The sequence below is a fragment of the Toxotes jaculatrix genome, chromosome 19, assembly GCF_017976425.1.
Source record: "Toxotes jaculatrix isolate fToxJac2 chromosome 19, fToxJac2.pri, whole genome shotgun sequence".
Taxonomy (NCBI): Eukaryota; Metazoa; Chordata; class Actinopteri; family Toxotidae; genus Toxotes; species Toxotes jaculatrix.
Window position 1 is genome coordinate 16,718,859 of NC_054412.1, and position 27,168 is coordinate 16,746,026.

The following is a 27,168-nucleotide window of genomic DNA, read 5'->3' on the forward strand; positions in this document are numbered from 1 at the left end:
TGAACTACTTCGTTTACAGTTTCATAAACAGGGACACCTGTATCAACTCATAAACATTTTAAACATGACCCTGACTACACACTGCTGTTTGTGAGAAGAGGAAAAAGGGTGAATATCATTGGCTTAATCTTTACCAGTATGTTGTATTTTAAAACATTGTTATATTATCCACTGTCCACAAAAACTTTTTGTGTTAAAAGTAACTAGTAACGAAAGCTGCCAATTAATGTAGTGGAGTAGAAAGTACAATATTTCCCTCTGAAATGTGGTGGAGTAGAAGTATAAATTAGCATAAAATGCAAATACTCTTAGTTACTTTCCACCACTGACATTAGTCAGTTACCTGACACCTTAACAACTCCCTTTATTTACTCAGCTAATGTTACCTGTTCAGGTGTAAAGTAACGTGCTGCCTGTCGGTCCTTCTTTGTTCGTTTCTCAGTCGTTATTTTCTTCATATGTTCACCTTCACTGACTGACCGATCAAAGACCCGTTAAATTAAAAAAACAGAACAAAAGCACGCGCTAAAGCAGCTAACGAGTCGCACCTGCGACCTGACCGTGGGCGCAACCAAGTGTATGTTTGTGAGGGGGGAGTAACACGTTTCTCCCTAGCAAACGGAAATTAATTGAAAGGAAATGACAAGATACAGATCAGCTGATTGGTTAATAAAAGGAGGACAGACGTGACTACTTTTTTTATATTGGGACGAACAGATTGGTATTACGTCAGTATTGGGGTGGACAAGACACCCGCCCCCCAAATAAAAAAAGAATACGTTGTTACGCCCAAAGTTATATATACAGTTAAATTTTATCTTCGTTTTGTGAATTAATGTATTAATCTCATGGATTATCATTAAACAAAAACTGTAACTGCATGTAATAATGTCATATTTTTCAGTACACACACTGGAATGCCAAAGTATTGCTCTAAAGGTTTCCCTATGTTATTTAACATGCATGTCCTACACACCAGATGTTACTTCTCAAATGAATATTTTGAAACGTGTTATTTACATTGATATTTGTTTTCTCACAGCCTTTCTTCCTCATGGAATTATTACCATCAACTGTCTGTAGGTGGAATACTGGGACATGTATAATCTAAACACTTGTGGTAAAGAAATGCACAGGATCCCTTTAAAAGCTAAAACTGGGTACTATTTAAGTGTGGCGTCTCCATCAGGATAATTTGGATACTGGGTGTATGTCAAAACATCTCTGAATGAAAGAGTTACAGCTCCTTTGATCCAAATTGAACCAAATGAGTTTTAAAAACAAAAAGCATAGCTGCTTCATTAGGCCAATTTAAGATGCCATTAAACAGAGACAGTGACAATGTATTATCTCTCCATCCTCCCAAGTTTGAGGAACAGATGGACAAGGCGGCATAACCACATTCATAAAAATCATTTTTACTGCAACCAGGACAGCAAAAGAAGAAGGCCATCACAGTGCTAAATAGAAGCTTTGGCATAATAATCACAGACATGCAATTACACATGCTCTCAGAAGCAGCAGATTAATATTAGAAGAATGCAGCCTTAACATTCTTGGGTCTTGTACAATGGCTGCGTGTGTTTGTCCTAACCCCAGCCTCATGCATTTTCCAAGTGCATTGATGTGTATGTCGTGTTGCCTGCCTAAGATGACAGCGATGGCACAGTGCCCGAAGACCCTGCGCTGCATTCCAATGGCCATTAATTGAGTACCTGCCCGTCATCTCGTCCCTGATTGATGACATAATTAGAGACGGGCCTGTTTGATGGAGATGCCTGGCAAACTCCTCTGTCTGTTGGCCTTTGTGTGGATGTGAGGCCCAGGTCCCTGGAGCTTTGGTCTGTCACTAACCTTGCCTCAGCACAAGGAAGAGTATGCCTTCATGTGCCTGTGTGTGTGTCTCTGTGTGTGTGTGTGTACATGTGTGGATAGCGCTCCCTGGTCCTGCTCGCCTTAACAATGAGCACAGCTTCAAGCTTGGGGAAGCTGATTAAATTAAAGTGCCTCACAGGCAATCATGCCAAGGTCAAAGAGACGCTGTGCAAACTGCTTTTGGCACCAACTTTCCTCGGTGTGTGGAGACGCTTATCAGCAGATGTGTGTGGTTTAGGCTCAGGAGTGGCTGAGCAGTCGTGGAAGGTGGAAAATTGAATTGTCACTGTTGATTTTGCTGCTTGCATATCAGGGAGAAAATGTACTTTCAACAATAGCACAATATGAGGTCCTGGTCTGTGCCTTGTACAACAAAGATCCCAAGTAGCCTGGGAGAATGGGATCGGCGCCCCCTTGTCTTTGTCACTGAGATTCAGTGAGATCTGCTTTTTTTTCTGAAGAGCAGTAATTCTTTTGATTACCATCTCAGCCATGTGTATGATCTTTATCACATCATTTACTATATTTAATGAATGCAGATGCTCCCGTACAGAGCACAAGGGGTTAACGAGTATTAATTGGTGTGGATCATATGCTGTAGCCTACACAGTCTCCAGAACCACATTAAACAACGATGTGGGAATTTCAATATCAAAACACCATATGAGGCAAATTCTTTTGAAAGAATGTTGTGTCAGTTCCCCAGACTATTTGTATGTTTGTAGGATTTAAAGTAAAAAAGAAATATCTACAAATTGATATAAATCAAAGATAGAATTCCAAATATTTTCATAAACTCAAACTCCAATTATTTACTCTTTGTGGTTGGTATTTTTTTTCCACAATAACAATTCAATGTATTTCTCCAGTATACTTTCAGTAAACTTTTCTGTACAGTTGTTTTCATTCTTAATGGCGGGGTCCGTCTTTCCTGTGCTGGATTCAATCACCAGCCTACATACACACAAGGGATTGACAGGGAAAGATGCATGTATGAAATCCAGCTTTACTTTTTGTAATTTTATCTCATCAGTTAATCACTGTTTACTGTTTCCAAGTGAAGCCACTTGAGTCATTTTTCAGGACTTCACAAAGCCAACTCCAGAGCCACCGAAGACAGTATCATTAACTGATCTTGAAGTGTAAAATTAGTGGAGTGCCCCTTTAAGGATATTAACTTTAATTACAAACATAAAACTGGCTAAGATAAGCATTTCCTCCTTTTAGAGTAAGTAGCAAGTTGAATGTGATCACCTGTGTGTAGTCAAAATGCAGGAACAGATTTTCAGATAGATACCTGTTCACCTATCTAGAAGGTCAACAACAACTGGTTAGTTTTATTGGCAAAACTTTATGGGCTGAAACCGCATCACAGTGACAAAGGAAGTTAACAGAAAAGTACCAATCAGGTAAAGAGTGCAAGAAAATTCCTAAGATGATGAACATCTCTGAAAAGAGTCACTGAGGAAAAAATGGAAATAATACATCACAGCAGTAAATCTGCCTAGGTGAGGCCACCTTCACAAATTAAGTGTCTGTGTCAGAAGGACACTAGTTAGGGAGGCCACTGAAAGGTCTTATTCATCTTTGAAGGACCTATGAGGTTCGGTGATGACATTGGAGAGACTGTGCATATAACAACTGTTGCCAGAGGTCTTCAGATAAGCACAATTGAAAAAAAAAAACAAAAAAACTCATGACAGAAGGTTTTATGGTCTGAGAAGACAACCAATGGTACTAAATGCACACTGAATGTTATGTTTCCGTCTCCACCATGAAGTCTGGTGGTGGCAGCATCATGCTATGGGGATGCTTCCCTGCAGCAGGCCCTGGGTGGCTTGTGTGGGAAAAGACTGGGTGAACTGAGCAAAATACAGGGAAATCATGTTCTGCAACTTCTGAGAAGATAAACAAAAAGCCAAAGCCACAGATGAACAGTTTCAAAGCAACAAAGCTGATGTCCTGACGTAACTAAGTCAGGGTCCAGACCTCAGTCAAATCCAGAATTTGTGGCTGGACTTGAAAAACACTGTTCATTCATGTACCTCATGCAGCTTGACAGAGCATGAGCAGTTTGGCAAAGACAAACGGGAAATTTTCAGTGTCCAGACATGCAAACTCAGGCAGAGTTGCCCATACAGACTCAAGTCTGTGACTGCTGCCAGAAGGTGTCTCTTCTAAATACTGACACAACGTCAGTGAATTATGCCATCAGTTGTTTAGTGTTTTATCCTTGGTCTCAGATTAGATCGATGTATAGAGATTTCTCTTCAGTTTGAGTTTTTTTCTTCCTTTCATCAGAAAAAACTTAATCACACACACTGTGAGTCAATAATGTAAACAGGGCTAGGACCAGAGTGGTGGCCAGGGGTGGCAGGAACCTCCCTCTGCAATCTGATTGCCCCAACCCCATCTGCCCCATCTGCCAGAGTCAGAGAGTGATAGGTAGATGGCTTATTAGTATCACGGGTGGATTGCTGAGCAGTCTTACCACATAAAGGGCCTCCTGACTAAAGTCACTAGATACATAGACATACATAAACATACATTTTAAGGAAACGTTCAGGCCCATGAAACTACGTAACTATTAATAATGTACAGTTTATTATTGCTAAGAACCAGGCATTTAATTTCAATCTTAACACATCTGAACTCATTTTACAGATGTGCCCACTCTTCTTTAAAATCGTGCCCCAGACGTTTCTACACCCAGCCCCGACTGAAAAAAACCATAAAAACATGAGAAACTTATTTAATATACAGTGTATATACAGCGCAGTGCTTATAAAAACCAAGGTATTTAAATAACTGTAGGAATTCCTTCCACTTCAGCAATAACACTTTACCAACTTCAAGCCACTCTAATAACAAGCCATTCCTCAGCTGCTTGGCACTTCCACAGAATAATTGAAGTGCTAAAGCGCTGGAGTACAGCTTGTTTACTTGTTCACAGGCAAACAACATCATCACCAAGTGTTAGACTAAACAGATGAGTGAGAAACAGAGACAGTGATGTTCCGAACGAAACAATAAAGCATCGGCAGAGGATGGAGCTGAATGAGTGATGTCCAATCCGCAGCTGCTTATGCTCCTCAGTGGTTTTCAGGGATGTCTGTGGCTAATGACTCACCATTGGAGCTCCTCCACGTCCCATGGAGAGATTCAGATCTGCAGGCCAGGCTTGAACGCTATCAGATGGTTGTGTCTGAACACCAGTGGCGTCTGCAGCATATGCTTAATTGGCAGTTTGAGCCTCTGCTCTGCTGTCTGTGTTCCAAGTCATTAACATGTAATGTGCACTCCGGACCCGGGGCTCGTAAGAACCATTCCTACTCGCCATAACATTTAAACAGCTTTGAGCCACACTTTCCCCAGCTGTGAGACAAAGGGCTTCTGCTTTTTGTCTCGGGCGTGCTCCTCTCCAGTCACACTGTGTGAACTGTCACCACCTCTCCACAGCAGGCCCTTTTCTCGGCGCCTTCTCGTGGGATCTCACTCCCGCTCAGGCCGCGGCTGGCTTTTGTCTCTGCTACTTACAGTGAGAAAGGGAGAACAAGAGGGAGAGCAGGATAGTGAGAGTTGTTAACAGCTTGTTAAACATGTCTGTTTAATTCAACACCACTCTTACCCCTCTGCTGATCTCAAATGCAACGTTCATCTTCTCTAATGCTAATGCACTCGGCTTTTATGGTCCAGATATAGAGAAAATCAATTCATAATGTCTCGCTTTTCTGCTCTGAGTGGATGTGTGAGACTCTAATGAGCTCCCAATTTAGACAGAAATGTTTGTTTGGGACTACAAGAATTTGTTCCGTCTGGGAGAAAGCAGTACAGGTTCAGCGAGAAGACATGAAACTGCAAACGGAAGTTCAAGAGCATGAGACAGGCACTTGAATTTTCAACAAGTCAAAAAATAGTCTCGAAAACAAGAGTTTTAGGTTGTCAGCAGGTAGTAGGGGAGGGGGAGGAACAGTACATTTCCTGTTTCTTTCCTTCAGCTGAGGAGAGAACTAAAAGACTCTAATCATTTTCCTGTGGTAAATACACTCACTGTATCCACCACACACATATATACACATTTATTCCTCCTGTGCTACGATTCTCTTAAAACCATGTGAAGAGTTTAGAGCTTATTTGAATCTACTGCAAATTTCGAGAGCAGGAAAACAACAATTACACGACAGGAAATGAACAAAGCTAATATTCATACAGAATTTGCACTACTCTTGCCATGCAGTTAATATGTGGGAATAATAATTTTCCACATGTACTTAAACCAGCATGATTACAAACGTGGGAGTTAGGATTAAAAATGTGGCCACACATGTCAGCTAAGATGCAACATGAAATAATCAAGCTGAAATATGAATTTTCTTCACTTTTTGTGTAAAGAAGTGAGCTATAAGTATGCTGCTGCTTCTACTGTGCATATTGTTCAATTTTTTAAAAGAGGATAAAAAAGTTTTTGGACATAACCTACGTGTGGAGACAATGTCAAAAATTCATGACTCACCAGCTTCCAACCAGGAGAGCGGAAGCTAGTTTCTATTTTTTTTTTTTTTCCAGGAAAAACTATACATTCACTAAGAAGCAGAAAGTTTTTGGGTATGCACAGTGTATATTTCTATCAGTGTAGAAGTTGAAGCTGATTTGCTTCCACATGGACGGTAGAATTTATTTAGCCTAACTTCCACTTGCAAATGTTAGGAATGATTCCCACAGTACTTCTCTAACCAGCTTTGGCTCCTCTCTTTATTCAGTCACCAGACTCACAAACTCACAGGTTCACGTAGAATCCTGTAACCACAACATAAATACATTCACAACAAGGAGCAGCAAACACACAGAGTTTCAAAGTAATGTAGGAGTGCTTGAAACATTAATAGGACAAAGCAAAGGCTAACAACAACTGTTGACAGCTGGTTAACTGCCTGTGTGTGTGGCTGTGGGAAATGAAGTGTTATAAGAAACTATTTTTAGTGCCCCTGACACAGATATTGCCTTTTATCCAATCATGCGTGCCAGTGTTGTCAGTCACAATTCACAGCCCATGGAGGACACTAATACTGCGACCTCTATCATGGCAGACAAATGAATTATCTTTTTTCTTTGATACAGGTTGGATAGAATAAAAACACAAGTCAAAGAATTATCAGTGATATGTATACTAATTTCTTAGCTCTTAAATGAATTCTACTTTCAGTTTGCTGTAAATGAGTGCACATCAAAAGCTCCTTTCCAGCGTTACATCAGCTGGCCATGTTTGCCAGGCAACAAACAAACACTCAGCAGTCTTTCCATCACAAATGGGAGAATATGTTTTTGCTCACAAAAACCTTGTTTGTGGGTCTGCAGCACCACAGACTTTACTTTCACTGACGGTCGTATTTATGACTTCAGCCCAAAGAACGCAGCTGTGAACAAGGCATTCATGACTCAGAGAGACTTTTATGACTCAGGACAGTCGTCACTCAGCCCTGATTCTGAAACAATAGAAGAGAAACAGAAATCATGTCAACAAATAAAAGTTATGTTTACATTCATACTTTCGCAACACAGCTCGAGTGTATCCTCGAGGTTTCGAAAAAATTTGGAAGGCGGATTTTTCAAAGACATTTCTATAAACAAAACAACCATGTGAACCCTCTGAGACAGATGCTTAAAACAATGAACTAAATATCCTCCAACCTGTAACTTTCTTTCTGAGAGTGATGGCACTGATGGGGGCATGAACAGGTCCTGAAGACCTTTGATCAGCAAGCAGCTGGCTGCTGCTGAAGCTGACAGTCCCATGGGAAGATCTCCTGGAAGACGCCTTTGAAAGGAAGCTCTCCAAGTACTCAGGACTGGTCAGAGACTGTCAGCAGGCTGGACAGAGAGCAGGGCGTGGAGGTTGGATGCAGAGGATTTGCAAGCAGTTCTTTAGCCAGAGCCTTCAGCAATTTGAGCACTGAGGGAGAGAAGAAGAGGAGAGCCATCTGCAGTACCTCCACTGTGGCAGAGAGGGCTTCACCATGGCTGTGGCTCAAAAGAGAACAGCCATAGAGGCAGGTAAGTGGTTAGCCAAAAGGATGCAAGGTGGAGTCTGATGAGCCTCAGCTGGGTCACCTGGAGGAGGCAGAAAGATCCAAAACACCCGACGGGTCCAGGAACATCAGTGATGATGTGCCCAGAGGCATCTGGAGATGTATGTGCACAGTCTTCAGATCAGAAAAAAGAAAGCTTTCTGATGGTGTTTTTACTCCAAGTTACAAGACTGAACTCTTGATTATAAGTCCTGAAAAACAGATCTAGACAATTAAAGTCAAACTGACTAGAAACATGTCCGATTACACTGAGTTAATGAAATGGTAAAGAGTTAATTTAACATAATTATTTCCAACATTTTACAATGTCAAGGAGTCAAAAAATAAACGGAGAGTCGACGCTTTCCTGCGTTCCACAACACTAACCTGGCCTGTTAGAATAACTATATAAACCCACCTGCCATATTTATTTATGCCAAAGAATATAAGATGGCAATTTTGCAGTGTGCAGACTTCATTGTCTGTTGTCAAGGTTCCTCATAACTCATGTTTGGAAAACTTGACCCTCAGTGAGCAAGTCATTGTCAGTGTCATAAATACATCCCATAAGGCCTTGTTGTTAGATGAATTTGTTTTGGGTGACACCCCCCCCCAAAAAAATACATCATGTATTCAGCAGTTCAATTTGCGACTTGTTTGATCTATTTTGTTGATCTTGTTGTCATGTAGCATTTTCCTTTCACTCTCCAGCATATTTTAATGTGTTCACTAGGGTAAAACGCACTGAAAGAAGCAAAATGTTTAATTTTAAGACTTGAACATTTTTTTTCTTCTTTTTCTCTAAAAAGAAATTTGAGTTGGGTCAAAAACTTGATTAGCTCTTTGAATAATCTACTTTCATCTTCGAGGTTGTGTCTCTGCAGAGTTTTAGTGATATTTCAGCCCTGCTGATAAATCTCCCTGAGCTGGAGCCCTGCACACTCTGAACTTTTATTGAACATGAACATATAAAAGGAGAAAGCATTTTCTGAGTTTCCTCCTGGTCACCTCCAGAAAGCTGTGAGCCTTTCACCTTCACCATGCATCACCGTCCTCATTCATTATGGCCTCAGCAGACGGTGAGTCTCACTCAGGCTCAGCTGCTCTGTCCCACCTCCTTTGACCCATTGGCCCAACATATGGAAGTGCTGCCGTGGTCCATGTGGTCCAGGGGAGAAAGTTAAACTTTAATCTGGCCAGCTACTGGGGAATTTGCTCTAAGTTTCCCTGACAGGTGGTGTTTTAATTATTGAAAATGCTCAGTCCATATTTAGTTTAGCCACGAATGAGTCTTTCATCAAGAACAACAACTTGCAGCCAGAGCCATGAACTTATTGCAAACATGAGGTAATTCTGAGCATTTCTGCCTTTTCTCCCTACTGTGCTGTTATGTGCTGTGCATGCATAAACATCTTCTTTATTAAGCATCTCATCCAGCTCACCCACTCTACAACATTAATATTGTATATGTTTGAAAATTCAAGTAGCTGCTGTTGAAAGCGCATTTCCTTTCGATCAAGGAAAACAGACAACGAGGAACAGTTGTTTAGATCCATACCAATTATTTTTCTATATTCATATGTTTGGAGAAATCACCTTTCCCATGATAACAGCCTCTCTGAGGCACCCAACACTGCAATATATCCTAGACGGAGAAATTACCAATTAGCAAACAAATATGCACAAGGTTCTCTTTGTGTAGCTTCATGTATAAGCAACTAAAGCTGGATTTCATACCAAAGAAAAATGTGTCGGAGACGGTGAGGCTGTGTACATCGTTAGTTTGAAAAACAAGTGACACTGCTTGGACAACTTGAGAGTTTGTGCAACAGATGAACTGAGTGTGTCTCAGTTAGTTACCACGCAGTTATAGATGCAGATTTATATATCAAATATTTGCCATTCGTGGTCCACCAAGAGCTATCTATCTATTTGTCTATCTATCTATCTATCTATCTATCTATCTATCTATCTATCTATCTGTCTATCTATCTATCTGTCTATCTATCTATCTTTTTTTTTTCCCCCCACACATTCTAACAGGCTTAGCTCATAGCACCAAACATGACATGCAGTAGGTATATTTATGACAAGGGAATTCATAATGCATATTTAAAGCTGACCATATGGTTGTTCATACAGAACACTGGCTTTTCACGGGAATCAGTGTGTTTCTTGTAAACCAGATGGATGTTATTGTTCAGTGTTCACGCTAACGTGCTACACTCCAGTGGAATGCAACCTGGTACATTTAATTAAATACAATACATATGCTTGTACTTTCCTTGAGTATTTTCATTTCATGCTAATTTGTACCTGTGACTCCTCTAAATTTCAGAGGGTAATGTGCTATTTACTCCACTACATTTGTTAACAGTTGTAGTTACAGGTTACGTAGCAGGTTAAAACTAGCCTCACCTTGAGTAACTGGAGCAATAAAATACTCCTTACACATGAATACATCACCATTAACAATCCAACAATAGATAATTATAAGACAATTAAGCCATTTCTATGCATAATCAGCTCTTTTACTTTAATTTTTAAGTATATTAAGCTGATAATACTTATACATTTTTATCTAAGTGATTTTGAATGTTGGATTTGATCTGAGTAGATCTGAATACTTATTCCATCACTGCTGCACCTCACACTATTATCTCAGTCTCTCTAATACTACAGGAAGTGGAGAGTGTGCTGTTAACACGAGGACAGCATCTTAATGCACTGTAGTCTTCTTAAAGAACAAATCCTGAGCACATGTCTGGAGAATGATGAATGTATCTACCTTCCCAAGCTCCTTATAACACACACACACGCACATTGTAGTTTAGCAATCAAGTGAAAATAGGTGAATCACAATAGACAAAATAAACCTGTAGAATCTAATACAATCGAAGACAATGCAAAAAATACTGCCTTGGTGAAGGTGGTGATTCAACTCTATAGTCATTTTTAGGTCATAGTTAAGGGGGGCTAATTTTTTGTACCTTTAGCAGTAAATATTAGGTATACCTTTGACAAGAGGTTTTCAAACTGCGTGGCGGCCTCCCCAGGGGGGAAGCAGAAGAAGAAAAACACATGAGGTGAAAGGAACAGGTGCATGTTGGCGTTCAAACAAAAAAACGGGATGTTAGTCATTGTTGTTTGCCCCGGGCACCAACGCAGTCAGCAGCAGCACCGGCTGTGACAGCCCATTAACGCACTTTAAAACCCTTAGCGCCCAACTGCAGCAATTTCCCTCATGATTCAAGTCATAACTCAGTCAGCGTGATATAAACATATTTCTGTAATCATTGTGACTTACACTTTCTGAGGATGTCATTGTGATTAAATGTCCATAAATCAGCTCAGAAAGCAGCAGAAACAAAGCTGATCCTTAGTACTCCTGACCTTGCGTGAGCATGATCATGTTTAGAAGTTTTCTTCGGTATCAAAGATGGCTGTGGTATCAGGTGGGGCGGTGTAAGGGGGTCAAAGTGTCAAACCCCTCCATCACAATATACTGCAATCCAATACAAGAACACCAGTGGCCAGACAGTTGTTATCAGTGCCTCTGGGACAAAGTAACACAAACTGACCACTGCATGCTTCACAGTGGTGGTGTTTGTTGCAGGCCTGTGTTAGTGCATTGCATCACGCTGTTTACAGCAGAGGCTGCTTTTATTGTGTCTTCACCTGTAAATGCCTCCTCAGCTTGAGAGGATTTCAGGTGGTTAGACAGCAGTTTTCGGTGTGAAATTCAGTTTGTCACCAAACAGCGGGTGAGTCACTGTTTAGCTGTACGTTGTAAAAGGGAGGAAAATCATGTACGTATTGTGCACACTTTGAAAGAAAGCGCTGTGGTTTTCCTGTTTGTCCTTGCAGACTCTAAAGATTTGTCAGGCAGGATTCAAAAGATGCATTTTGGTGCAGAAAAAATCCTGCTTAACTTAATTTTTCTTTGCTGCTGAAACAAAAAACCAGACATGAATTCTGTTTGCATTTTCCCCTCACATGGTAATCTTCAGCTCAGTAATCTAAAATTGGGAGGACAAATTTAATTTGCATCTCAAACCAGTCCCCTCGTCGATGCCTGCTTAAAATATCACCTGCGCTCAGCGTTTAAATGCTGTAAGAGGAATTCCTATAGAGCCTGTGCTCTGTTTTGGTCTCTTTCAAGTCATAACATCAAATTTTAATGACTAGCATCAAATAGAGTGAGCACCTACAGTAAACAGCAGTGCTCACGAAAAGAGAAAACAGAGCTTGCAAGGCTGTTTTCTTTTCCCCATCACACAGGAACAGAAACAGAGCATCCTGCTTGTTTTGACCAATTTTCAGTTCATTTACTTTTTCATATAATCAAGCAGAGGAAGATGATCCTAAATTGATTTAGTCGGCTTTTACTTAATGTTCATGGCATTCACTCCTGGCAGCAAATGGGCAGAAATCCAGTGACCCGTCCTGACACGCATTAGCCTGACATACTGTGAAAGAGGCAAAGGCCTCACCTGCACTCAGTCTTTAATTAAAGGCTACTGAGGGCAATGAAAGATGGGAATAACAACAGAACACAGCTTTAAACCAGCCAGTTCAATGTTAAGTCTACCAGATGTCGATGTTTGTTATACCTGGAATAAGATTGCTTTAAATTGGATCCTTTAATGACTTTTCCTCCATATTGAGGCTGATTAGAAGACACTTAAATGAGGATCACAAAGTGAAGCTGTTAGAGAGCTTGTAACCAGAAGGAAATCAAATGTTTTTTTTGGCAGAGAAAGATAAAAAAAAAAAGGAAAGAAAAAGAAAAAGCTATTTGAAGCTAACACCTGTTCATTTCAGAGGCAGAAATCCACATTTCATTAGTTCCTGGCATATGGAATATGACAAACACCACCACTTTCTTTTTAAGTGAATCACAACATTCACAAATGTTAGGACACTAACTGTGATACAACACTGCAGTGATTCTGTGTTATTACAGCTAACGTAGTGACCTGAAGCCAAATGCAAAGTTCAAAATTAGCCTAGTTATAACTTAATTGTTTACCCAATAAAGCTTTATCAACACCACTGATTTAAAACAGTAAACTCGTACTTGCATAGAGGTATCTTATAACCTATGGTGGAGTAAACATTCACATCTTTTACTACAACAACAAACAAACAAAAAAAAGCTGATAAGCATTTTACTGTTGTAGTTGGTTGAGGTGCAGCTAGCTTTAACAGCATTTTAATTAATGGGAAGTTTATTGTATCCCACATTTTGTATGTCAAATTTTCATTTGTATCTTTAATTAAAGGCTACTGAGGGCAATGAAAGATGGGAATAACAACAGAACACAGTAACTATACAATATATTGGATGTTATACTACAGCTCATGATGTGACACTGGCTGCCTGTTTATATAGATGACTGCTGTTGATTAAACAGCATTACAGATATTTCCAATCAGTAACTTAATCTGAATTGCTCACTCAATAAGACATTTCATAAGTTTTAAAGTTGCAGCAAAGTTGAGTGAATCACTGGGAAAAACATTACACACACTAACCAAGCGATGGACTCGAGTCAATCCTGATGAACGAGCAATGGGTGAGGTCACACTCTGAATCTTTTATGGTGCTGGTTATCCAGCACACATGGAGCGGGGAAAAAGCAAAGTACATGATTTTTAGTGCCAAAGCCTCAGTTCTCTTCACCCACTTGGCCTCCCCAAAAACCTTACAATTCTGCAATAACAAATCACATTTTGACATTTGGGGATTTTGCGAAAAAAAAACAACACAATTTCCCGCTCAAAATACCAGAATGACACACCCTCTTGTGTTTCAACTGAATACATGTGGTTAATTGTCATAGTGAATTAAGCCTGGGCTAGTGTGGGTTTTTTAGCGGGCTGGAGGTTGCAAAGGCAACACTGGGTTGTGGTCATGGGGAGGTAAAAAAAGTTGGACTTTGGTAAAACACAGGGATTTGGAGAAAGAACCCATTCCGGGATTTAGTTGTGCCATACATGTAGAATGAAAGAATATCCTGGATTTTCCCCGGCTGAACACTAAGCTGCGGTGGCTACACTAAGATGTCTCAAGCTTCCCATATAGAAATAAGAGGATAACTTGGAATGGTGTGGTGCAGCACAAATCTTTGACCCAGAATTACCAGAGTCTGACCCAAAATAGATTTAGCTAGACCCGTGTTTCTGTGCAGAGTCCCTTCCTTAAATAGCTTGACAGCTCATGCCAACACACAAAACTAATTTGAAAGTCAAATAATGTCAAATCGTTATTTATCAGAGCAAACAGAATAAACATTCGTTTCTTTGTTAAATGCAGGGAACAGGTTTTTGCTTTTTTTTTTTTTTTTTTTTAAATGAAAAGGAGTGATCGCTCAAATCCAATGGCTCTTTTATTTTTAAAAAGCTTCACTTAAGTATTTACAGTTTGTGCAAAAACATTTAAAGGTTTCAAGGACTTTACATTGTAAGTTCAACCTCAAGGCACATACATGGAACAACATCAATATTTCATCATGAGAACAGAAATTTAACTTTGGTTCCTAAGAAAACGTCTCGGTGTGGATGGCTAACGTAACACTGCGAGTGTCTCGATGTGAAGCCAGGATGGCAAAGTATCCCAACACAGCTGTTTTACATGCACTGTAAATTTCCAGCCTACTTTCTCTAAACCATATGAGAACCTTTGTGTATGGTTGCTCATACTGTATCTCAACCACCGCTGGGTGATTGCTTGAAAAAAACAAACAAACAAAACTTTAAAGTCCAAAACCTGCTATGACAAAAAATGAAAGGCTACAAAGCTAAATACAGTACATGCTAAAATCCTTGAATGAATGTCACCATTTGCCGTGAAGGTTTTGCCTACAGGAAGAAAAGATGACTTTAAACGTATTCAGTTTCAGCCTCTCAGGTGTTTTGTCTGAACTGACCTCTCAGTGATTAAACATAATTATTTCAATGCGAATCAATGAGCTTTAAGGGAAATTACTTCTCGGCACCCTGAAACAGTAATAAACCGACGCTAGCAGTCTGCAATACATTTAGTGTAATTCCATCGGTCACGGCACTGCAGCCGCATTCTTTCATCAAGCAAGTTGAAAATTAAGAGTAATGTACGCTGCAAAGCAACCACCAAAAGCTCCTTCCCAGTCTCGGTTGAATCATTATCCACGCACCGCTTAAGGTCTGGACGTATGGATGAACAGTCTCTCGTTAGCTACTGCGTGTCATGCTTAGTGTTGTTCTCCCTGTTAATACTGTTATTGTTGCTGCCGTGGCTGCAATCTGTTGGAGAAATGTGCTTTCTGTTCTGCTGTCTCTTTGTGTCTCATCTTTTCCGCTCCCTGTCCTCTTCCCACTTAAAACACTCTCTAGCTAATCATTCAGTCCTGCATAAAAGGTAAGGCAAATATCTGTCTTCGTTACACATTCACAGACAGGGGAGATACTACATGTTGCAATAGATTGACCTGACTTGTCAGCATGTGACTAAAGATAGGGCTTTCATCTATAACGAAAAAAAAAAACCAAAACCAAAAAAACAAAAACAATCTAAACACTATCTGGTGTAAATGTTCAAGTGTTTCCGTGCGGGGGGTCATGGTCAGCTGGTGCAAAGCATGTAGCAAACCACACATGATGAACTGTCGGTAGGTCAGGTGCTCAGTCATGATTGTTAAGCAGGGCAGATCAAAGCGCAGGTCAGAGCAGCCTGGTGCGTCTGTGTATTGGTTGTACTGATATGTGGATATTAGTAAAAAAGAGTAAAAGAAAAAGTGGAGATGCTTTGATAACCACAGAGGACCTAAGTGTTAATAAACCCAACATAAAAAAGAAATCCATCCAAACAAGTCATGTTTTTAGAAGTATTAGAAGTATTTACCGGTAGTCCTAAAACCTTAGTTTGCTTAAAACAGGTGAACATGTTGTTGACCAGGGGAATGAGATAATTATTTTATAATTTTGTTGCAACGCAAATAAATTTATTTTATTTTATTTATTTATTTATTTATTTAGTTAATTAACTTAAAGGAGCACTCTGACACTTTTTGAAAAAGGGTTTTTCACTTTTTGCCAAGAGTTCGGTGAAAACTGATCCCACTCTGCTGTCCATATGAAGCTGTAAGCCAGGGGACAGCTAGTTCAGCTAACCTGCCTCTGTCCAAAGGTCACACAATGTGCAGGCTGAAAAAATCAACAAGATATATCTTGTTTGTTTAATCCAGACAAAACACCAAAGTGTAAAACTGACACATGGTTTTCTTACCTTTGGAAAGAACTGGGCCATGTGTTTCTGTTTTTCAGTCTTTAAGCTAGCAGTAGCTTCATACTTCATCAATTTTCTCATCTAAGTCTCAGCAAGAAAGTAAATAAAAAGGTTTCTGAAAATGTCAGACTATTGCTTTAAATGTTTTCCCAATAACAGATTTTGTTGTTTCAGCACGTTGCCATTTGTCTTAAAGAATTGTTATAAAATTTTAAGTCCAACAGGTGGGTCAAAAATATGTCAGCTGTCATATTACAAATAAGATTTTAAGACATAACATGACAATGTTAAGACAAATGATTTTATTAATTCACCGTGTTTGTTAATGTTCCGAATGTTGGCTCGTTTAATCAGACTTTAAACATCGGGGCCGTGAACGTCTGTGCATCATCTCAAATTAAAGTCCATATGATCGTAATCTGAGCTGGAATTACAGTAAGTGCAGTTGCTTTTGAGATACTCCGACCTCTGAGGTAAATCCTCTCAGAGATAATCTCCACACTCTGGAATAACTCAAGTACAAGCCCTTAAAAATCATCTGACTGGAAATTTTCGGCCTAGTTTGTGATAATTCTCCACTGTGTATGTCCAAGCAGCTGAATCTGTGTGCCTCACAAAGAGTTAACACACACTCTCTCCCAGCGTGAGCTCCATGCAGCCAAGTGAAAATAAAGTCTACATATTTTTCTCCCTTTTTTGGTTGAGGATTATGAGGAGAGGGGGAAAAGAAAGAGGGGGAGCAGAGGGGTCGGCGGTGGGAATTCTTTAAGCTTGGCCCCTCAAAATAAAATCTTGTCAAATCAAATAAAGTCTTCTTAAGAAGCGCATAATGAAGACCTCTCACTGGCACCTCACATGCAAAGAACTGCCACCACAGCCCATGAGCTGAAGGGCAAGAAAACTGTTTTAATTGAGCCCACGCAGGGATCAAAGGTGTAGAGACAGACAGGGAGACATGAGTCGGACAGAGACTGAAAGACACGGAAAGCGAGGGGAATGGGGTAAAAATCATCATCGCAGAAGCTAACGTCGTGTGGTGAGCAGGTGCATTGTTCAGGTGTGCGAACCATAAACGAAGCAGGCAGTCTCATAAATGTAGACAAAAGGATAAATGATGAGATCCTGGCTGAGCTGCTCAGTCACAACTGTGCTCTGTGAGGATCATGGGCGGGGTGAGATCTTATTGTTGTAATTTCCTAATTTATCAAAAAGCCTAATGAATGCTAGGACAAGGCTGAAATAAGTGGGAGTATAATTAGCATTATGTGTGTGTCTTCTCAAAATTCATCATGTCCACACACACACACATGCACGCAGGGAGGAACAGTAGCCTCCATGATAGACCACAGTGGTGAAAATCCATATAATTTAGCCTCCAAACACAGAAAACACTGTTAGTTTTAAATGATTCCACATCACTGGGTAGCTCGATGAACAATAATACTCTAAACAATGCTGTTTGGCCATGAGTAATGTTGTCTGGGTAATGGACTCTAGGGGAATGGTGGAGGTAAAGTGATCTCTCTGTCTTGCCCTCTGTTCCTCTGTCCCACACATGACGCTGAGGGAAACTGCCCCCTTGTGGCCTCACTTGCCAAAACAGGGAAAACAGGCAACAAAAAAAAAAGAAAAAAAAAGAAGCAGAACAAATTAGGGAATTTCTTCAAAAGGATCTGCATGTCTCAGCACATCCATGCGCCTCATTAGGGACAATAATCCTTTGTTGCTTTTTAAGCTCATGTTAATAATTGCACCTCTTCACCACAAAAACAAACGTGCTGAAAATGACACATCCTTTTCCAGAGTTTTCCAAAAGCGTCTCTGGACTAAGCTCACCTTTGTTCCACTGTAAACCAACAGAACAAAGATGCTTTTAGTCTTCAGGCTCTTTTGGGAAATCTCAGTCCAGGCTTTCCAATGACATTCTCCCTATACAACCAGCCACGATCCCTTACATGTGAGCACCACCTCTGCTCATTTCCTGCCTTGCTTCCATTAATAAGAAAGTGCACTTCTTTTTTTTTTTTTTTACAACATGCCACCAATGAACCAGTGCTTTATTTCCACAGCGCTCTAATCAGCAGTGTTTGGATTTCCCCTGTGCTGTGTTGTCTTTACCACTGTTCTGTTGTACTGGGGAGTGTTTGCAGTGTGTCAAAGCGCAAAAAGGCCATATTTTGCTTCTGTGGTTAGCAAAGGATCCCAGCCCTCTAAGCGCCCCAACGTTTCCTAGGCTGACAGCGTTCGTCAGAAGCTACACCCAGGGTGCCGTGATTGTACAAATCCATGTTCATGTACAGTACTGACCATTAAAACAACTTTCAAAACCCTGCTGATTATAAAAAAAAGAAACACTTGTATCTCTTTTTCTAAGAATAAAAAAGATAGCAGAGAATCCCACAGTATTATCCACAGTATAAATTACATTGTAGACAGAACTTGGAAATATATATAGTACAGTTATATTTCACTAGAATTTTTTATGGTTTTTGTTGTCTACACAAACGGTTTATGTGTGTGTATTTATGTTGTTAAGTATGTCTGGTGTGTGTGTGTGTGTGTGTATGTGTATGTGCGAATGCTGCTGTAGAGTTTGCTGCTGCATCACGTGTGGCAGAACTCTGTACTGGGCACATTGCTGCTCTTGCAATAGGCTATACTGTTGTTACTGAGGTGACAGTCTCTAAATCCAATGCCCCCATTGGGTGTGTAGATGGGCTGAATGCGGAAATCTCCCTTGAGCAGCTGCTCATTGTTCAGAGCCACTATCTGGAAACTGGTCTCAGTCATCTCCAGAATGGAGTTATCCTTCTTGGTTCCAGCCTCACAGTAGTCGTCTTTTCTCCTGCCCCGGTTGTATTTCCACTTGGTCGAAGATGACCGGCTCTTCCTGTGCATATGCCAGCAGAACAGGCTGAGCAGCGTTACCAGGATGATAAGCACCGCCCCACCTATGATCCCAGCCATTAGCAGTGTGGAGTTGATGCTCTCCTGTGGAGCTTGGTCTCTGCCAGGAGGCTTAGTAGACAAGGCAGGCTTGGTCCTGGCCTCAGAGCATATAGTATCCTCTCCAGGCCTGTAGGAGTTAAGGGTGTCCAGCACGTGCACGCAGATCCGATACACAGACCGGGGCTCCAGGTTGGTGAGGCTGATATGTCGCCGGCCCCCGCTCACCGTCCGCTCCCTCATTCCTTCGTTTATTTGGGTTTGGCCCCTTTTGACCCAAGTGACCTTGTAGGCTGTGACGGTGAAATAGGAATCCCAGCTCACCTCGATACTGGTGGAGTTGACCACATTGAAGGAGATCTGAAGGGGGTCCTCATAAGGAGGCAGCGGCCCAGGAGGGTTGTTATGGATTGGAGGTAAGGGAGGGGAGGGTGAATCAAAGTAGTAAGGGATGGATGTGGTGATGACGGTGGAGATCATGGTGGTGACAGCGGTAGTGGTGGGTGGGGGAGGGGGTGTAGAGCGGAGGGTCGGCCAGGGCGGCTGATCGGCATCGACCGGACACTCAATAATATCCAGCGTGAGCTCTCTGATTGCCATGCCACGTACCTTGTCTGGACTCAGGCAAACGAATCCTCGGGCATTGATGTAAGGAGGCAAAGACTTGAGCCACACCACCACCCATTTCACTGCACAGTCACATCGCCAGGGGTTATTACGCACTATGAGGTGTCTGAGGCTCGACAGGCCATCAAACACACCTTGTGTCAGAGTCTGAAGCTGGTTGCTGGAGATATCCAGTTTTTCCAGCCTGTTTAGGCCAGCGAAGGCCGCCACAGGGATCTGGTCAATCTGGTTCTCCTGCAGGCTGAGTTTTACCAGTGACTGGCTGGGTAGGAGGGGAGGGGGAAATGTAAGTGAATTGCGGGCCAGGGCCAGCTCACGGAGGTTGGCTAGGTCCCGGAAAGTCCCTGGCGCAATGCCCTCGTCCGTCAGCAGGTTCCCGTCCAGCAGGAGGCGCTGCAGGCGTGTCACATTCTGGAAGGCCTCCTCCGCAATGACAGCAATGCGGTTCTCATCCAACCGCAGCTCTTTCAGGTCCTCAGGAAGGCCAATGGGAACGCTGCTCAAGTGGTTCTTGGTGAGGAAGAGGAGTTTGAGGCTTACTGCCTCCCTAAAGGCCCCCTCTTCCACCCCCACGGTGGAGATGGAGTTATCATCGAGATGCAGCTCCTCCAATTGAGTCAGCTGGGCCAGGGCTGCCTTGGAGATTGTTTGGATATTGTTCTCCTGGAGATGCAAGACCCTGGTGTTTTTGGGCAGATTGACAGGGAACTCGTCCAGCTGGTTGCCGTAAAGATAGACAGTCTCCACAGAGGCCAGATTGTGAAATTCCACAGGGAAGCCAGCACTGTTGATCTGGTTGTTATGTAGGTAGAGGACCTTGTAGCCCTCCTGTATCCCCAGAGGCACTGATGTCAGGCTGCGTTCGTTACAGTACACAAACGTTTTGTCACAACGACACTCGTCCGGGCAAGAGGCACCCGGGCTGAATTGCATTTGGAGGCTTAAGATGACAGTCAACCAAAATTGCAAGAATGAAGCCCAATCTTTATTCCAGGGTCCAGCCAGAAACTCCATAGTGGAAAAGCAAAACGGGAAAATGGAAACCAACAATAAAAAGAAGAGGGAGGGAAAAAAAAACCAAATATGAAAATCAGAAAGGCAATGACGTATATATCCACCAAAAACTAGACTCACAAAAAGTCCACTTAGGAGAGTTAAGTAATGATGCAGTTAGCTGGGAAAAGAGCAGGAAACCGTGGGAGTAATCCTGTAAATGCTAGTCCTCAGCTGAAGAGCGACGGTCTCATTAGTGGTGGCCAGTCCTCTGACTGACTCCATCCATGCTGAGACATCAGACCATAGCAGGACTCTTCACTCGTTGCTCCATGCAGAGCTCAGCCAGGGCCAATTTGAAGCCACGCAGTCGAGAGCCACCACAGGCTCCACTCGCCTGTCCGTCACACACTGCTGGTCCCTGACCAGGGCAGAGTCCAAGGGGGGTGACATTTGGTTCCAGAGACCTGTGGGAAAACAAAGAAATGCTAGATTAGTATTTTCAGGGGTGGCCTGTTCTCGGAAAAAAAAAAAAAAAAGGGCCTCACTTTTCCCTTTCTTCCTCCGTCTCTTTATTTGACATACAAACATGCACACACATACCAACTGTCTGTCCTCCCCTCTCACTCTGTCCTTCACTCCCAAACAGAAAGACAGTGTCACAAAACATACCGTTCACTGCTGGTGTCAAATTATGCGCTGGCTATTTAAAAAAAGAGTCAAACCATCTGATAAATATTCAGAACAGCTCTTTGCACATCCGGTTTCACAGACATAAAGAAGGCTTTTATCCCTTCCGCGCTATCAAAGGAGGGAATAGACCACTGCAAGGACACACACTCACGGATTCACAGAGGTTCTGAGCAACATCAATGTTGCTTAATGGAAAACATGCTAAAAAGAGATAAGGCCAATAATACACCAGCTCTTTGTGTGCCAACATGGATGCACAGGATATTTCCTGAAAAAACAAAAAACAAGTTACAACTGTCTTGTGGGCAGAGGTACACGAGTAAACACACGAGTGCTTACAGTAAACACAGCCAGTTGTTTTTGCTGTTAGCCTAAGGAGGAGGTTGTTATTACGTGTGTCTGCCTCAATGCACCATCATCAAAATCAGGATTTAAAGCTGTGAAGAGTGGAATTACAAAACAAAGGAGAGACAGTCAAGGAATAGAGACCCTGCATATCAGCTCCTCCTCTCGCTAGAGTGACATACACAAGCTGTCAAATGAAATGGGATTGGAAAATAATTTAGTTCCTCCACCTGCGATAAATGATCAATACGGGCCATTTTTCAGCATGGAGAGGCTCGTAGTAAAGCACAAGGCCACTGGATTACAGTAGAACCCTAGATCCATTATTCCAAGTTTTATGAGCCATCAAACACCCCCCACGCCCCCCCTTACCCCACATGATTGAAAGATACTGGTTGTCATCGGCAGCTTTCAGCTTAACCGAAGCTCCTCCCTGAGTCAATGTTGGATGATACACAATAATGGAAATGATGGGTTCAGTGTTGAACACAGGAATGGCCATGAGCGGGGATTAAGGTGTCCTGCAGGGCTCGTCGAGAACAGGGGTAGCCAGTGAGACACATAATTCCAAAAATAAATAGAATTCTTATTATTTTGGGCCAGTTTGTGGAGCTAAATTTCAGATGTGTAATGTCAGGCAGCCATGGCCGACTACATTTTGTGAAGAAGAGAGCAAGACGCTGAAATTTTAAAAAAAGTTGAAATTTAAAAAAAAAGGGACATTCTTCTATTTGCCTGCTTCCTCAAATTCTGTGTGCTGTTTGTTGACAACATGTATCCTGCATTGGCTCTTTGTGGAAGAGATGGAGAAACAATCCTTTGACACACATCTGTGATCTACTTTTCTAAATTGAAAGAGCTAAATTTAATCAAATAAGCTTGGGGTGTGTGTGTGTGGGGGGGGGGGGTAAGCAACCACATGAGGCGATAAAATGTGCTGCCACAGCAGCAGAATCAACAGCAGAAGGCAGCAGCATCAAGATTATTATAGCTGCATAAATAAAATGTCACCGAGAATCTAAATAAAAACCTTAAAAAGAAGCAGGATATCAAGTCGGTCTTTACTTGTCAACAGCAAATCTGATAAACTGTGGACATGGATGGATCTAGGAGGGAAAGTGATCGAAAGACTTTTTTCCCCCTCTCTCTCTCTCTTTTCTTTTTATTTAATTTCCAGCCGAGGGAGCACAGTTTCTCACCACCAGATGAACGCTGTGATATGTGGCCAGGACAATCCGATTAGAACTGGATTTAGCGACAGAAACGCAATTAAAAGTTTAAAATGGATAGGGTATTTAAGAGGCGATAAGAGGCGGATCAGGTATACTTCAAAGCCTGCCCAGTCAGCGGTGTTCATTTGAATGAATTATTTCAAAGGGAGAATTGAAAACCGTGCAGTGCATTGAGAGTGAAAGCTCCTCTAAAAGCAAAAAAAAAAAAAAAAAAAAGTCAGGTTTTCTCCGGAGTGAAAAATGTGGAGCGCTTTGTAGTGTTGTAATCTTTAACTGGATGAAATACCTATCTAATTAACCTACAAACAGATGGGCCAACAATTTTACTGAATCTTTAAAAGTGGCTGGGACCTGGTGAAGCCATGTCAGTTTACGCCTGCTTTTGCCTGCAGAATGCTCGCGGCTGTAAGTTACATGGATGAAAACATATTCGTGGCTCTGTTTTTTTTTTTTTTTTTGTGTGAGGTTTTTGGATAAAATAAGCTGCATATTTTCTACATTTCATTCCGAACTAAATCAGAAAAGAAGTCGATTGACATACAACTTAGGCCCGGACTAAACCATTCATTTTTCCTCTACATTTCTCTCCAAGTGTGTCCTGGGTTATTGAGAAACATCCACTGTACCTTTGGCGAGCCTTTATCCATTACAAACCCCGCTACCGCGTTCAACTTTTCCCCTTTCTTCCAGCTCCTGTTCTTCAGGCGGTCCTGCTGTATGACCGTGCGTAAAGGTCCGTGTGGTAATGCTGTTGCGACTCGGTTCCGATCAGCAGCGTGAACCCGGTGAGTCTACAGAACAGCATATTTGCCTGCATGGGTCCCCCCCCGGGTTGTGGCTGCGCGTCCGTCCGCACCGCTGTCCGCACTTTCTTTTTTTTCTTCTTCTTCTGTTTTCCAGCTCCCGGGCGCTTCACCAACGGAGCCCCTCCGCTTTAACTCAGCACCGTCAGCAGCGCATGAGGAGCTAAGGAAGCGGCGGCAGGGTGATCGCAGCGTCCACTTGTCCCCCTCCACACTCTGCCCGAACGGTGAGGACGCACTCGCCGAAGTGTCCGCCGCCCGATCCACCACGGGCCATGACGGCCAGCTGCGTCCGTCCGGTGCGCTGTTTAGTGGGGAGCTCAAACTTGCCTTTAGTGCCTACACAGCTCAGACCCGGACTCCCAGCCAGTTGTTTTCTTAGATGGATTCAGTTGATAGTGCGACGTGTGTGCTGTGCTCACCTCTCTCTCCCTCTCTCTGTCTCTCCTTCTCTCTCTCTCTCTCTCGCTCTCACCCCTCCTGTCCCTCCTCCCCTCCTCAGAATAAAGAATGCATCTCTTCCAGCAGCTCCGTGATGGCTTTAAGCCACAGATCCTCCCTGCTGCCCTCACACTGCAGAAAATAGTTTTGTCTCTCAACACGCTTTACCCCTTACATGCTATTTACCCGGCCTACCTTAACCCCCGCGACGATGTCTGAGCTTCCATTTGCATTTTAATCACAAAATCCAGAAGTCACATTCGCCATGAAAAACCACCACAGGGCACATTCCTTAAATATTCCTAGAGTTAGTTACTGTGTGACTACATCCTTGGGGTCGCAGCGTGTCCCTGAAGGGCCTTATTAGCTGTAGCTGTGTTGGAATATTCTTGGGCCTGCTGTAAGATGTTTATTTTTTTATGACCACCAGCCCCACATCTTCTTCTCGGAAGGGTTTTCTTTTTTCTTTTTCTTTTTTCTTTTTAATTACTGCTGGATAATTAGCCCCGAGTGAAAAGCACAGTCTCATCTTTACTTCCCGTAGGCTACTTTCTTCCAGTGATTTGAAGCATTTAGACACACGCTGACAGCCAAAGTAATTTCATCTGACTACATTGCTTCTTCGCGCTAATACTGATTCAGCAGGGCACTGTCGCTCTGCCCACACACACACACTTGAAGCCGCGCGAGCGCACACGCGCGCACACGGACACGTTTGCCTGCATCCAGTCGGACCAACTCTTCCCTGCGCGCGCACTCACTTCTTTAACGCAACTGAAAACAAGCGCGCGCCCCCCCACACACACCTATACACAGGACATCACCATTAAAACATTTTGCTGTTTTGCTGATGTGTGTGTGTGTGTGTTCTGTTTCTCCCTCTCTCACCAGCACGCATTTCATAACCTTCTAAAGTCGAAGTGAAATCAAAGAAAGTTTGAAAGAAAAAAAAACAAACATCACAGCCTCAGTGTTACAGATAAAAAGTTAAATTCATAAGCAATAAGTCACATCCTCTCTCAGTGAAATACGGGCTCCTCAGTCTGGTTTAACCAGTAACTGAATGTGGGAGCTAATATTTGTAATGCAAACATTAAACAGTTACTGCTGTATACCTGATATGAACAGATCAATTTTCTGACTTTATGCTTCTTTTTTACTTGTGCTACAGTTAGAGGATGTTTTAGCATTTAACATTAGCCACGTGTCTCTTAAGCTGAGGTTCAGCCAAAGCTACATGTTCTTACAGAAATCTGTGTCTGTTTGGTGTTTGGTTGTGACTCGTGTACTTGGTCAAAATGAGCAAAAAAGACTAAAGTTTTGTTTTTATTTTCTGTAATTATTGTAGTGATAGAGCCTGTGGCACCAGCTGACATGTGCTATGGGTCATTGGATTACAAAGCTAGACTAACTGGCTGCCACTAGAATGCTGGTGCCCACATTTTGAATGAAAAACAAATGTAATAGCACATTAGTTCCTCACAAATATTGAAATTGGTAAAGGGACAGACAGCTGATAGTCAACATGATGTGGGCTCATTAAAAAAGGGGGGGGGGGGGGGGGGGGGGTGAATTATGTCCATGATTAAAGGACTATCCAGGGCTATGACATGGACCAGTCAGTAGTGCACCACAAAAGCTGACGGAGCGTCTCTTATGAAATGTCTGTTAAAAGTTACCATGGCAAACACCTGTCCAGAACCTTGGAGTTTCAAGGCTGATGAAACAAATATGTTTAAAAAGCAGTTTTATCCTCTTAAATTTTTGAATAGTCACACACGTGTCACTATCATTTATATTTCCTCACACAGGAAAGGCAGTCTGAATTACTGACAAAGGAGAAGAGATTTCAAATTTCACTTTGACTAAAGAAATACTAAATCTGTCATGTTCTGTGTTTTCCATGTTAGTTTATAGCCAAAGCCCGGGCCATAAAGGCACACAGGAGTCACAAGATCCCCACAGGTCAGCAGGTGCACATTTGCCTTTGATCTCGGCCTTCAGTTGCCAAATACTTTTAATGTAGCTCTTTGACTCCTGGTGACCCTCCCGACCACATATAACTCATGAAAACTTTCCGAACAAATTACGTGGCTCTTGTTAAAAATCGCCGGTGTCATTTCATCCAATCAGGCCATCCATTGCACCTGCCATTTAAGTCTTCTAATACGTCAACCCTCTGTGAGATGATTTGGTTGTTCTCAGTGTTTGCCTTTCATGTTTAATTTCAGCTGCCACGTCCCTGAGATGGACGGCCGTTGCGAGGCCCAGTCCACAACATTTAATTCCTTCATAAATCAAGCTTCTGTGCATGGCATGAATTATTGATTGAGCGAATTTAAAGGAAACAGCCTATTTTTATTTTCTCCTTGATGGACATGTTTTGCCGTGGCGCGCTCTGTTCCTGGTTGGCGCAGCATTATGGAGTGTCTCTTTCTGGCACGCCAAAGGGGATAAAATGACAGACACTTAAATGGGCACAAGAGGGGACTATAGGCAAATGTGCTCCAGCCATTATCCTGCATGTTAATTTGATTTGTTCATTGTTGTCAAGAAAAATAACCAAGCAGGAGTTCAATGTAAATTAGCCTGACTATATGGATGACATTCAATCAAAAATGACTTTAAAAATGAAGCTTTATTAAATTGATTTTAAGCTTCTGTGGGTGAAAAAGTAAAATACATGTAACGTGCCTTCCTCTAGAAGCCGCGCTCTTAAGTTTGGTGAAGATACACTGTAAATATTTAAGGTTCATGTTGCATAAATGCACAGAAATATTTCAGGCTACACCCTGTCCTGAAGTGGAAATTCCCCTTTTTCTGCTTTACCCAGAGACCTTCCCAGAGTTTTTGGCGTGGCATATTTACTCTGCACGCTT

General features: G+C 42.1%; 1 protein-coding gene across 2 annotated transcripts in view; it reads right to left on the reverse strand.

Moving 5' to 3' along the window:
• Positions 1 to 14,319: 14,319 nt before the first annotated feature.
• Positions 14,320 to 27,168, reverse strand: part of flrt2 (fibronectin leucine rich transmembrane protein 2) — a 40,148-nt gene continuing 27,299 nt past the window's right edge. Inside the window, exons 1-2 of one of the 2 annotated variants that reach the window (XM_041064401.1) lie at positions 23,672 to 24,328; positions 14,320 to 21,242 (exon numbers count right to left, since the gene is read on the reverse strand). In XM_041064401.1, the coding sequence (XP_040920335.1) occupies positions 18,814 to 20,796 (1,983 nt within the window). In that variant the 5' untranslated portion in view covers positions 20,797 to 21,242; positions 23,672 to 24,328 and the 3' untranslated portion in view covers positions 14,320 to 18,813. Of the gene's footprint in view, positions 21,243 to 23,671; positions 24,329 to 27,168 lie in introns of those variants that run through there. The other variant, XM_041064402.1, reaches the window with a different exon arrangement.